The sequence below is a fragment of the Diaphorina citri genome, unplaced genomic scaffold (genome assembly GCF_000475195.1).
Source record: "Diaphorina citri unplaced genomic scaffold, Diaci psyllid genome assembly version 1.1 scaffold3242, whole genome shotgun sequence".
Classification (NCBI taxonomy): domain Eukaryota; kingdom Metazoa; phylum Arthropoda; class Insecta; order Hemiptera; family Psyllidae; genus Diaphorina; species Diaphorina citri.
In genome coordinates, this window is record NW_007380652.1 from 7,390 (window position 1) to 21,120 (window position 13,731).

The 13,731-nt window shown below is 38.3% G+C and overlaps 1 protein-coding gene across 1 annotated transcript; it reads right to left on the reverse strand.

The window, feature by feature from the left end:
* Positions 1 to 10,010: 10,010 nt before the first annotated feature.
* LOC113471903 lies at positions 10,011 to 12,359 on the reverse strand. Its single transcript, XM_026831368.1, has 4 exons — positions 11,851 to 12,359; positions 11,184 to 11,534; positions 10,433 to 10,985; positions 10,011 to 10,322 (listed from the first exon to the last, which is right to left on the reverse strand). The coding sequence occupies exons 1-4, from the start codon at positions 12,282 to 12,284 to the stop codon at positions 10,011 to 10,013; spliced, it is 1,650 nt and encodes a 549-aa protein (XP_026687169.1). The 5' UTR covers positions 12,285 to 12,359.
* Between the last annotated feature and the right edge of the window lie 1,372 nt (positions 12,360 to 13,731).

The following is a 13,731-nucleotide window of genomic DNA, read 5'->3' on the forward strand; positions in this document are numbered from 1 at the left end:
TTTATTTAGCGGGTAGAAAATTTAATAATGATGTTTGTGCTGACCTCTGCTAGCTTTTTTTTTCTCCTGTAGTTTATATTTATGACCCTATAAGCTGGGTCTCCCCATGATGTTTTTACCCTCTACAGCAGTGGTTCCCAACCTTTTTTTAGACAAATACCCCTTTTTAAGCTCAAATTTAGCCATTACCCCCCCTAAAAAGTAAAGCATAGAAATAGCTATAGATAGGGAAATAACAAGTACATATTGAAATTGTACCCAGCTGGTCAGTAGGTTTATTTTATTTTTATTTTATTTTTTTTTTTAATTTATTTATTAAATTTAACGCTGATTAAAATTTACCTAGATGCTTAGATCTCATGATTATAAGTGCATTATTTGGCATAAAATAATGCACAACCTGACATAAAATAAAACATAATTATAAAAGTCTATAAAAATAATAAATGTAACTGTGACATAAAATATGATGAATTTTATATGAAAAGAAAATTAACTTCCAGAGAAACATTATTTGAAGATATTGCTCAAACTTTAATTAGCTAACTTTAACTTTAATTGGGTAATTATTGTTGATAAACAAACATATAAAACATCAAGATTAAATCTTGGAAAAGAAAAGTTATGGACGTTGCAGATTGTGAACAATTTATCAACCATATTTGGGTCAAACAATAACAATGTTAGTTCTTCAAGGTACCTACCTAGGTCCTAACCTATTCGGTCTGGTGTACCTTATCTTCCTAGTTATCTATCTAGTTACCTCTAGGTAAAAATTCTAGGATTTCCAGGATTCATGATTGTCAAAACGAAAAGATGAAGAAGAAAGAGAGAGAGAGAAAGAGAGAGAGAGAGAACAAACAAACAAAAGATTGGAAGTCTGGAAGAATTCAAGAGTCCAACAGACGGATGATGACATGTTGTTTATAAAAGGAAATCCTCAGCCGTGCTTAACACAAGTGACAAATTTACGTATGGCCTGGAGAGTAGAAGAAAATGATCTTACAGTGTGTGACGAAAGTCTGTAGATCGGAAAGTCTACCTTTCCCCTAATATCCTGTATCCAAAGTTTATAGGTGTGAAAGATTATGATCCTGTAGTTTATATTTATGACCCTATAAGCTGGGTCTCCCCATGATGTTTTTAGCCTCTACAGGTCTACAGTCTACAATGGGTCTACAGTATAGTGGTTCTCAAAGTTGTTGCCACCGCGGCACACTTTTCAAGAGTCCAATCTTTCCGTGGCACCAACTCCCCCCAAACACGTGAATATTGGCAGTTAAATGTGCTTTCAATAGCGCCGCTGCGCCGCAGGTCTTTTGTGCCTTAATTTGGCCAGCGATCTTTCTTTGTCTCATCAGTTTTGAGATTTTGTGATCTTCTCAGGAAAAATCCCAAATCTCGCGGCACACCTAGGGGGACCTCACGGCACACAGTTTGAGAAGCACTGGTCTACAGTGACTTGAGTGCAGAAACATTTTTACTTTGATTTTCTCTTTCCCGAAGGCTTAGGATACTTGCAGAACTTGTTGTTACTCGAATATCTTTATAAACCATCCTTCAACATTAGTGATGTAGTGGTTAGCACGGTGGACTCTGGATCTGAAGGTTGGTGGTTCGACTCCAAGTCAAGTCATAAAATTTAGCGTCGTTTATTAAGCAGAGAACGACATTTGTGACAAGCAGTTATTTTTCTGATCAATTTTATTGTAAACTTTTCTTTCTCTTTTTACACCCTGTAGGTATATTACTCTTCTTTCTCTTTACATACAACCTGTATATTTTGAAGATTTGAAAATAACCAGGCCAATACAGCACTTATTTTCAGTCTCTCCCTCTCTCTCTCTCTCTCCTTCTTTCCTCTTATTTTTCTGATCAATTTTATTGTAAACTTTTCTTTCTCTTTTTACACCCTGTATATTACTCTTCTTTCTCTTTACATACAACCTGTATATTTCGAAGATTTGAAAATAACCAGGCCAATACAGCACTTATTTTCAGTCTCTCCCTCTCTCTCTCTCTCTCTCTCTCTCTCTCTCTCTCTCTCTTCTTTTTCTCCTCTTATTTCACCCTTCTTTTTCTCTCCTTCTACCAAATCTTGATCTCTCCCTCCTTCTCTGCTTCTCTCTCTCTCTCTCTCTCACTCACTCTCCTCTATTAGATGAAGAAGGAGAAGAATAAGAGAAATAAGAAGATGGATAAGACAAAGACGGAGAATACGAACATGAAGAAAGAGAGAGAGAGAGATTTTCATAAAGAAGGCTGAGAGAGAGAGAGAGAGAGAGAGAGAGAGAGAGAGAGGGGATATATTTTTTATCTTGGTTAGAAATTTGATCCCTCTTATTTCACCCTTCTCTTTCTCTCGTTCTACCAAATCTTGATCTCTCCCTCCTTCTCTCCTTCTCTCTCTCTCTCTCTCCCTCACTCTCCTCTATTAGATGAAGAAGGAGAAGAATAAGAGAAATAAGAATATGGATAAGACAAAGACGGAGAATACGAACATGAAGAAAGAGAGAGAGAGAGATTTTCATAAAGAAGGGTGATAGAGAGGGAGAGAGAGAGAGAGGGGATATATTTTTTATCTTGGTTAGAAATTTGATTTGTTCTTTAAATTTGAGAAGCAGAGGAAAAGAGAGGGAGGGAAAGATTTGATATTTCATCTAATGCTATATTTTATTATTATTAGGTGTGTCATTGGATTCAAAGGGATAAAGAGAGAGAGAGAGAGAGAGAGAGAGAGAGAGAGAGAGAGAGAGAGAGAGAGAGAGAGAGAGAGAGAGAGTAACGAAGTCCAAGGGAAATGACCAAAATTTCGTTATATCGAAGTTTTTGTATTATCTATTTTTCGTTATATCGAGGTTAAAATCGAAACTATTTCGTTATATCGAGGATTTCGCTATATCGAGGTTCGTTATATCGAGGATTTCGTTATATCGAGGTTCCACTGTATGTATATACATATATATATTTGGTAAAGACGAGACAGAAACGGAAATAGAGAGAGAGAGAGAGAGAGAGAGAGAGCTTCTGAGTGTGAGCGTTTTGCCGAGAGATAAAAATGTTTTCCTTATACTCTCTCTCTCTATTCGTTATATCGAAGTTTTTGTATTATCTATTTTTCGTTATATCGAGGTTAAAATCGAAACTATTGTATTATATCGATTTACTTTGCTATACTGAGGTCCAAATCAAAGTAACTTCGTAGTACTGAGGTAACATTCTACTCGGTTTCAAGATTACTGAGGTCAAAATCAGAGTAACTTCGTTATACTGAGGTAATTCTACTTGCTTTTAAGATCACTTCGTTATACTGAGGTTAAAATTCAATGAATTTCGTTAAACTGAGGTAATTTTCTCGGGCTCGTGGCCCAAATTACTTCGTTGTATCTATTCTTTTTACTTTGCTATATTGAGGTTTTTGCCTTTGAAGGGAAGGGGAATCGACTTTTCTTCGTTATTTCGTTATATCGAGGTTCCACTGTATATATATATTGGTAAAGACGAGACAGAAACGGAAATAGAGAGAGAGAGAGAGAGAGAGAGAGAGAGAGCTTCTGAGTGTGAGCGTTTTGCCGAGAGATAAAAATGTTTTCCTTATACTCTCTCTCTCTCTCTCTCTCTCTTAAAGTAAATTCCTTTCATTTTCCTTTGAGTTTTGAGCTTTATTTTGATTTACTCTCTCTCTCTCTCTCTCTCTCCTTCTTTCCTCTTATTTCACCCTTCTCTTTCTCTCCTTTTACCAAATTTTGATCTCTCCCTTCCTCTCTCTCTCTCTCTCCTTCCACTCACCTTATTAAATAAGGATTTCCATCACACACATTCCTTCCTTCTCTCTCACTCCTGTTTCCTTCCTTCTCTCTCTCTCTCTCTCTCCTCTCCAATTTCAAACCTGTGTGCCAAGAAAGAAAGTCTCATCTTCCATCTTACTCTAATAAGGTAGAAAAATGGGATAGGAAATAAAACAAGAAGGTGGGGGGGGAAGGATAGAGAGAGAGAGAAAAGAGAGAGCGAGCGAGCGAGAGAGAGAGAGAGAGAGATTGATTGATTGATTGATTGATTTGGGTACTTTATTTTACATAGCAATTAATACAATAATACACCTCCTAAGCTAATTCTAACTTATTTTAGAGGTGAGAGAGAGAGAGAGAGACGAATATTTTTTTCTGTGTAATAACTTTAAATTAAATTACCTACATACCTACCTACGTTATAGGGATAGGAGAAGTGTTTTAGAAGGGTTTTATAATCTTCAACATGCAGAGCTGCCCTGAGGCTCGAAAACTTCGAGTTAACACTCTCACTTCCACGTCAAGATTAACACGGTCACTTCCACTTGAATTGGTTTAATTTTTACTGTACTCGAATACCTTTATAAACCATCCTTCAACATTAGTGGTCAGCGCGGTGGACTCTGGATCTGAAGGTTGGTGGTTCGACTCCAAGTCAAGTCATAAAATTTAGCGTCGTTTATTAAGCAGAGAACGACATTTCTTACTTCCTTTCCCTCCCTCTTTCTCTCTTGCCCTCTCTCTCTCTTCCCTCCCTCCTTTTCTGTCTTGCACGTAATGAACACGAAAGCAAAGTTCAAAGACTCAAAGTCTTTTTTACTTCCTTCTCTCTCCTCCTCCTCCTTCCTCCTCTCCTCTCCCTTTGTTTTTATCTTCTCTTTCATTCCTCCCTCTCTATCATTCTTGTACCTCCTCCTTCTAACTATCTATCTATCTTTTTCCTCACTTTATATTTCTCCTTCCTCTCTCTTTTTACACCTCCATCATCCCTTTACCTCCTTCTTTTTCTTCCCCTCCCCTTCTCTCCCTCTCTTCTCTCTCATATTCTTTATTCCCCTTCCTTCTTCCCCCACCTCCTCCCCTTCTCTCTTCCCACACTCTTTCTCCCTCCTTTTCTCCTCTTCTTTTTCTCTCGTGTGAAATGTCTTCTTCTGTTTTTTCTCGCCAAAGTTTCTCACATCTCCATTGGGAGTTATCTATCCAATCAGAAACAGTGGAGATGGTTAGGTAATAACTTGGTGATAGTGTGTCAACTGAAGAAGTAGTCTAGCCCATGCAGAAGGTCCTGAGTTCGATGCTCACCGTGGACACAAAAATTGCACCCGTTTTTCGATCACAAAAATATTGAATTTATTATTATTATTATTAGATATTATTATTATTTTATTATTATTATTTTTTTTTTCCAAGAGGTTGGGCGGAGGGAACTGTAACTGTTAAGGTCTTATCTCCCCAAAGCGAAGAGATAAGAAAGACAGGACAGGAGAAAGCCAGCCGTTCCGAGAACGAACCTTATCTGTCTAGGTCCTAGGATAAAGTTCGCCCCCGACGGTAATCGAACCCGTGACCTAGCGCTTACAAGGCAAGGCTGGTAGGCTTGCATCGGATGTGTCTTATCCTCTAATGAAAAACTTAAATGAAGAAAAAGTTTTTTGAGGGGGAAAACATCACTTCAGGCTGAGAGGGAGGGAAAAAGCAGAAAAAATCCCAATCCATGAAAATAATTTGCATTTCAATTTCACAGCAGGCCTTTGTTGGAGAAAGTCAGCTGTTCCGAGAACGAGCCTTATCTGTCTAGGATAAAGTTCGCCTCGGGCGGGAATTGAACCCGTGACCTAGCGCTTACAAGGCAAGGCTGTAGGCTTGCATCGGATGTGTCTTATCCTTTAATGAAAAACTTAAAGGAAGAAAAAGTTTTTCGAGGGGGAAAACACCACTTCAGGCTGAGAGGGAGGGAAAAAGCAGAAAAAATCCCAATCCATGAAAATAATTTGCATTTCAATTTCACAGCAGGCCTTTGTTTTTCCCTCGAGCGTAACGGGAGAAAGTTCCCGCTTTGCAAAAAACAAAGACAAATAAAAAGGGAAGAAATTCGCATAAATACAAAACAAACGTTTAAAGAAGTCGCGTCTATTCTGCCTACAGCCTTAGAAAAAATTCAAGAAAAAGGAGGAGGAGGAGGAGGAGGAGGAGGAGGAGAAGAAGAAGAAGAAGAAGAAGAAGAAGAAGAAGAAGAAGAAGGACCAGAAGACGAAGAATAAGAAGAAAATGAAGTAGAAGAGATTTGTACTAAGGACTCCTTAGGAAACGGATTTATTCAAGAACAAAGAAGTGAGAAGTCTTTGTTCTTTATAGAGAAGGACCAGAAGACGAAGAATAAGAAGAAAATGAAGTAGAAGAAGTAAAATAAAAAAAAGGAATAAGAAGAACGACTAAAAAGAAGAAGATGAAGAAGAATAAGATGAAAGACGACGAATAAGAGGTAAGAGGACGAAGAAGACTAATAAGGACGAGAAGACGAGAAAGGAAGAGGAAAAATTGAAACAACTTTATAAAAAAAACGGAGGTACCTATTTACAAAGAAGAAGGAAGAAGAAGAAGAAGAAGAGAAAGGAAGAAAACTACCTTGTGAGAAAAAAAAAAAAAAAATCTCGAGGAACTTGAAAATAAAACTTCGTATGTTTTTCTCTCTCTCTCTCTCTCTCTCTCCTCCTCCTTTTCTTTCTCTTCTTCTTCTCCTCCTCCTTCTTCTTCTTCTCAGTTCAAGAAAAACAAGTTCCAAGAGAATAAGGATACTCCATAATATTAAATAGACACTGTCATAAAGTCTAGTAGGGTTTTGAGCCTTTGTTTAGCCGGATTTGTGCTAAGGACTCCTTGGATTTGTACTAAGGACTCCTTAGGAAACGGTAGGGGGCGAGGGGGTCCGGACCCTGTCTCGGGTTTAATTTTTGCTTTTTAGTCCGTCCTTCCTTTATTATTAGATTATTACAATAGTAATAAAAAGGTATAAGGGACGGACTATTGATGTATTCGCTTCGGTGTCTGTCACTCTGTCGGTCTGTGCCCATAGAAGGACTTATTCAAACCTAGTCGACCTATATATCAAATTAAAGGTCTTTTCACCAGGAACACGAAAATGGTGATGCAAATTTTGTCCAGAAAACCATAAAGCCAAAAAACCGGTTTTTGCCGGATTTTTTTCACATTTTCTCACACAAATGAGCTCTGATCTTTTTACCTACTGTGGGGCGGAATCTGAAAATTTGGAACATCCACCTCGGTATACTGTCGGTACATCACTGTCTGGACTCTCACTCCCCAATCCCCCCCCCAACTCAATAAAGTCCTGGATACGGCCCTGGTATTACCTACTTTAGTATAATTAATAATTCTCTTTGTGGTATAAATCATATCTACATAGTCCTGCCTCGGTAGTGTAGTGGTCAAGGTGCTCGCCTGGTAAACAGGACAGTGGGGGTTCAATACGAGCAGAGGTATGGAAATTTTAACCTTACCTAACTTTCTGACTTCTGCAAAAACTTACCTAGTTTCTTACCTATCTACCCTAAACCCTCTACCTACCCTATGTGTCAATTAGATGTCTTTTCACAAAAAAAAAAAAAAAAAAAAAATAAATAAAATGAGAAAAGGAAGAAGAAAGAGGAGGAGGAGGAGAAGAAGAAGGAGGAGGAGGAGAAGAAGAAGAAGAAGAAGAAGGAGGAGGAGGAGGAGGAGGAGGAGAAAAAGGATATTTGGCAAGGAGGAAGAGAGAGAGAGAGAAGGTAAAGAGTAAGGAAGCAATAGGAGAGAGGGGAGAGAGAAAGGGGGAAGAGATTATTAACCTAAACCCCTCCTCTCTCTTCCTTTTTCTTTTTCTTTTTTTGCTCCTTCTCCTCTTCCTTCTCTTTCATTTCCTTCTTGCCTTATTCGTTTTGTCCTGAGCCTTTTCCTTCTTCATTTTCTTATCCTAGTACTTCGTATCCTTTTTCATCTTTTCTCTTTCATCGTCTATTCATTCTCCTTCTTTTAGTCTTCTTCTCCTTCTTCCTCCTTCTAGTCTATTTTTCTCCTCTCTTTCTCCTCTTCCTTCTTCTTTTCTTCCTACTCCCCGTCTATTTCCTTCTACTTCTCTTTGTTCATCTTTTCCTTTTCCACCTCTCTCTCCTCTCGTTCTCCTTTTTATGCTCTTCTTCTTTCTCCTCCTCCTTCTCCTCCTCTGCACTTTATTGCTTTCAAAAGACAGCCGAATTGACTGTCGTTGCGTCGTTTTGGCAAACTTTCAAAGTCGTTTCGATATATGAACAAGATGACATTGGCTTTCTATAAGGAACAAATATTTCATAAACCATCATTTTATACAGGATGGGTCACAAATATTTCTTAGCGTTATTATACTGGGTGAGCTGTGAGCAACAATATTATCAAAAAAAAAAATCTCGAGGAACTTGAAAATAAAACTTCGTAGGTATGTTTTTTTTTTTCTCTCTCTCCTCCTCCTTTTCTTTCTCTTCTTCTCCTCCTCCTTCTTCTCAGTTCAAGAAAAACAAGTTCCAAGAGAATAAGGATACTCCATAATATTAAATAGACACTGTCGTAAAGTCTAGTAGGGTTTTGAGCCTTTGTTTAGCCGGATTTGTGCTAAGGACTCCTTGGATTTGTACTAAGGACTCCTTGTATTTGTACTAAGGACTCCTTGGATTTGTGGATTTGTACTAAGGACTCCTTGGATTTGTACTAAGGACTCCTTGGATTTGTACTAAGGACTCCTTGGATTTGTACTAAGGACTCCTTGGATTTGTACTAAGGACTCCTTAGGAAACGGATTTATTCAAGAACAAAGAAGTGAGAAGTCTTTGTTCTTTATAGCTCTTTGTATGCATCGGATTTGAGTGTAAGAAAGTGTAGAGCTTTTTAGCTTATCTGAGAAATGTATTGGTAATCCTTTTGTCAAATGTATGAGTATATTTATTATGATCTCCTTTAGTCTAGATTCTTTATAGCTCTTTGTATGCATCGGATTTGAGTGTAAGAAAGTGTAGAGCTTTTTAGCTTATCTGAGAAATGTATTGGTAATCCTTTCGTCAAATGTATGAGTATATTTATTATGATCTCTTTCAGTCTAGAACTTTCTTTTTTACTTTGTAGATTTCATCCATACCTATTTATTATGATCCCTTATAGTCTAGTGTATTTTCTTTTTTACTTTGTATATTATTCACTTTAATTCTCTCTATTTTCCTATCCATCATCTTCAGAAGTTTGTGGGTTCTACAGTCGAACCTGCCTAAGTGGGAATCTAAGGGACCGACAATTTTTTCTCTCTTATCCAGGTTTCCCAGTTAAAAAAGTGTCCTACTTAGAGAGGTTGCCATGAAGGGGCCACGTTTTTTTCCCCCAGTTATCCAGGTTTCCCACTTAGACGAGGTTCGACTGTATATCCATTTTTTCTCTCTTTTTCATAATCTCTTCTTTCTGATAAATTTCCTCTATCCTACTTCCTCTACAATGTTACCATTTAAAAGTGCATTCTTCAAAAATACTTCAACTTCTCTTCTTTTTTCCTCCTCCTCCTCCTCTCTCTCTCTCCCTCCCTCTCGATTTCTTCATTTGCAAGAATCTCTTCAATCTTCAAATTAAATTCTGGAGTGTATCTAAAGCTAAATTAACTCAAGGCACGTGATGTGTTCCAATCTTCCAATCCACTCTTCTTCAAATATCATACAGTAGGTAGGAAAAGTTTTGCTGCCAAACTTCCAAGGTCAATATCATATCCGTTAGAAAACATCATTATTTTCCACACAATAGCTAGATGTGTATGTGCATAGGATATGTATGGATGGGTGTACATAATTATATAGAATGTAAATATAACTTTATAATATCAAAATAACTTCACTTGAAAGAAACAAACATCCTTACTTTTTTACTTTGTATATTATTCACTTTAATTCTCTCTATTTTCCTATCCATCATCTTCAGAAGTTTGTGGGTTCTACAGTCGAACCTATCTAAGTGGGAATCCAAGGGACCGAAAATTTTTTCCCCGTTTATCCAGGTTTCCCAGTTAAAAAAGTGTCCTACTTAGAGAGGTTGCCATGAAGGGGCCACGTTTTTTTCCCCAGTTATCCAGGTTTCCCACTTAGACGAAGTAAAAAAAAAAAAACTTTATAATATCAAAATAACTTCACTTGAAAGGAACAAACATCCTTGAAACTTCCTCTACGTCCCGATCAGTTTTTTATTAATTTCATCCAGAAGAATCTCCCGTTCCCTCGCTAGATTGAAGGCTACTTCTTGTTTAATCTGTCTTACTTCCTGTTCTAACTTTTCACTCAGATATCTGTAGATAATCCGCTTCAAACTTTGGTAGCACTTTTTGTTGCTCTTCTTCACCAATGTGTCCCGATTGTCGCTCATCTCTTTCTTGATGGATTCTATCAGCAGATTGTTCTCCATGGCAATTTTCCCGTTTAGTTTCTGAAAGATGAGTTCGTTTTCTTTGTTGAGTTGCCTGATAACTTTCTCTTTAATCTCGTTTTTGTTGTAATCTGGTGTTAACAGATTGATGATGAATCGGTTTTGTCGTACTTCCTTCGCTTTCAGGTGTTTTTGAATGAAAAAGCGTTCCCTTTCTCTTTAATCTCGTTTTTGTTATAATCTGGTGTTAACAGATTGATGATGAATCGGTTTTGTCGTACTTCCTTCGCTTTCAGGTGGTTTTGAATGAAAAAGCGTTCTTCTCTGATTTTCGCGCTGAGAGCATAGTTGACGAAGTCTTTTTCAAATTCAATCACTTGGATGAGAGCGTCCAAGACGTTGGCTTTAGTGAAGCTGTCCATTTTTCTGACCTGATTCAGAATGACGTACCCTTCTTCCAGTTTCAGGTTTTCGAAGTACATCTCCTGATTGAGTTTGGTTTCATTTGGAGGATAACCGGGTGGGGATAGTCCGAGAGGTTTTGCCCGAGTTTTTGGTGACATCGGTCCTTTGTCACCTGTGAACCTGACTTGTTTTGCTTTTGCAGCTTGGTCGACATTAACATGACCGCTTTCATCATACGTCAAAATGTCCCCAAACTCAGGATTGTCCAAAGCTCTGGTGTTTCCATCCATATCTTGTCCTGTATTGGCTAAGTCTTCTGCATAATCAGGGAGTGTTGCAATGGGATGCTTCCCATCAAGTGTTGTCAATAGGGTGAACCTGACTTGTTTTGCTTTTGCAGCTTGGTCGACATTAACATGACCGCTTTCATCATACGTCAAAATGTCCCCAAACTCAGGATAGTCCAAAGCTCTGGCGTTTCCATCCATATCTTGTCCTGTATTGGCTAAGTTTTCTGCATAATCAGGGAGTGTTGCAATGGGATGCTTCCCATCAAGTGTTGTCAATAGGTCTCCATTATCATCTACAATGGTGGTAACATCTGTTGTATTATCATATCCAGCATGATAGTTATCCGCTAGTCTTCCATCACAGTTGAGCACTTGAATTTCATCCGTCTCTGGATCCTTGAGTATGTAAACTTCACCGTTTTTGTACTGGCCCACGTAGGTTTTCTTTGATCCCCTCGCATCTTGGAGATGTCCAGTTAGAGGATCACGTCTTTGAGTTATATCCACGGCAATGCCTTCTCCTGTTTCCGGATCTTTGAAAGTGAATTCCCCGTCCTCAAACTTTGTCAAGTCCAGCAAGTACCGTTTGCCGCTTGCCAGATCGAAGTGTATGAATTTGGGTGGCCCAATGGTTTCTGTCCAGTTAGAGGATCACGTCTTTGAGTTATATCCACGGCAATGCCTTCTCCTGTTTCCGGATCTTTGAAAGTGAATTCCCCGTCCTTAAATCACCGTTTTTGTACTGGCCCACGTAGATTTTCTTTGATCCCCTCGCATCTTGGAGATGTCCAGTTAGAGGATCACGTCTTTGAGTTAGAGCCACGGCAATGCCTTCTCCTGTTTCCGGATCTTTGAAAGTGAATTCCCCGTCTTCAATCTTTGTCAAGTCCAGCAAGTACCGTTTGCCGCTTGCCAGATCGAAGTGTATGAATTTGGGTGGCCCAATGGTTTTTTCCACTTTGGTTTTGGGATCGGCGAACGTGAACGGAGGTCGTCCCGCCGTTTTTTCCGGCAGGACCGTGAGCGTTTCCCGGCTGTCCAAGTCGAGCACCGGGAACGGTTTGAGATCGTTGGGGGTATAAGTGACGTCTCCTGGTTTTTCTTTTAGATTGATGTAGTGGATATCATACTGAGGTTTCCCCGTAAGAGGGTTCTTTCTGATTTTCACGGTAAACTCGATGTCATTGTAGTTGGCAGCTATGTTGGGGTAGAGTTTGATGGAACAGTCTTCCCCCTTACCCGAATCATCGATGTCAATGGAAAATGGCGGACCTGTTGCTTTAGGAGACGGTACGGGAGGCGTTACTTCTTTTTGTATTTCTCGCTGTTTTTTGGGTTGGGATCCTTTTTTGGTCTTTTTTTTCTTCGCGGATTTACCCATGATGGATCATTGTTTGTGATTTTGTTAAAAAAATTTATCTACCTATGTCGACAGGGGCATTTTGTGTAAAATGGCCTATCAATTGGTCATTTTTTTTTTCTTCTTTTTCTCTGGTTGGTAAACTCACTCTCATCAAAAATTTATTTCCAAAAATAACATTTCAATTTAAAATAAATCTACTCAAGTGGGTTAGAATTTGTATACGTGAGTCAGTGAGTGAGTGAGTGAGTGAGTCAGTCAGTTACACAAGGGGCTGTATATATTTAGGATTCAAGTAGTGTTATTACTGTATTCAAGTATACGAGACTTTAAAAATTGGAAGATTTGTAAGTCTGTAAGTCAGGATTCAGGAACTACTGTGAAAAAGTTTCTAAAATATTAAGTAGGTACCTACCTAGGTGAGTAAGAAGTTAGGTACATACTACATACCTACTTGTTATTATTGTAGGTATTCAAGTGTTATTACTGTATTCAAGTGTTATTACTGTATTCAAGTGTTATTACTGTATTCAAGTGTACGAGACTTTAAAAATTGGAAGATTTGTAAGTCTGTGAGTCAGGATTCAGGAACTACTGTGATCAAAGTTTCTAAAATATTAAGTTGGTACCTACTTAGGTAGGTATCTCATATGTAATTTAAACGTATAGAAAAGTCTGTGAGTCACTAATTCACTATGTAGGTATCTATAACTGCAAGTCTGAGAATCAGAGGAAATGCTAAAGAGGGAGAGAGAGAGAGAGAGAGAGAGAGAGAGAGAGAGAGAGAGATATCCAATCCTATTGAAGTATCTAAAAAAAAATCAAGTTTTTCGGCAGGCACTATAGTAGGTAAAATTGAGAAAAAAGAAGAGGGAGAAAGAAGTAAAGAGAGAAAGAGACACAGAGGAAGAGAGAGAGAGAAATGAGAGAAATAGAGAGGGAGAGAGAGAGATCCCTACTCGTATATTCAACCTCATTTATATTTCATGCGAGAGAGAGAAAGGGAGAGAGGGGAAGGAAGGGGATGAAATGTTCATTCCCACAAATATTCCCACTTATTTTTTATGATTTCGCGGCTTTCTTTTCAATTTTTTGTACCTTTTTCCCCCTATAGCATTCAAATTTTTCATCAGCAATATCAAGCCCGGATTGCCCGGAGGGAAACGTAATGAAGCAAAGAGTAGGTGGGTACCAAAATTTTATAGACATACCTAGGTAGTAGGTACCTACTAAAAATTTATAGGTACCTATGTATTAGGTACCAATATGAGGTACCTAAGATGTAGGTAATAGGTATTATGTATCAAAATTTTTTGGATGTTATAGGTAGATTTATTTTTACACAACCTTCTCTATAACCTATATAACCTGAAAGGGATCGGCGCGAACGACACGCAAGTGTTAAAGCGCCTAAGGGAAAAAAAAAACAACAACAAACAATAATAATAAATGGTAGCTCTGCAATTTA

Coding starts and splice junctions, on each gene's coding strand:
- LOC113471903 (XM_026831368.1), bottom strand. CDS start 12,284: ATGGGTAAATCCGCGAAGAAAAAAAAGACCAAAAAAGGATCCCAACCC. Junction 11,535..11,850: donor AAAACCAAAGTGGAAAAAAC/CATTGGGCCACC, acceptor CTGGACAGAAAC/CATTGGGCCACCCAAATTCA. Junction 10,986..11,183: donor ATTGTAGATGATAATGGAGA/CCTATTGACAAC, acceptor AGTCAGGTTCAC/CCTATTGACAACACTTGATG.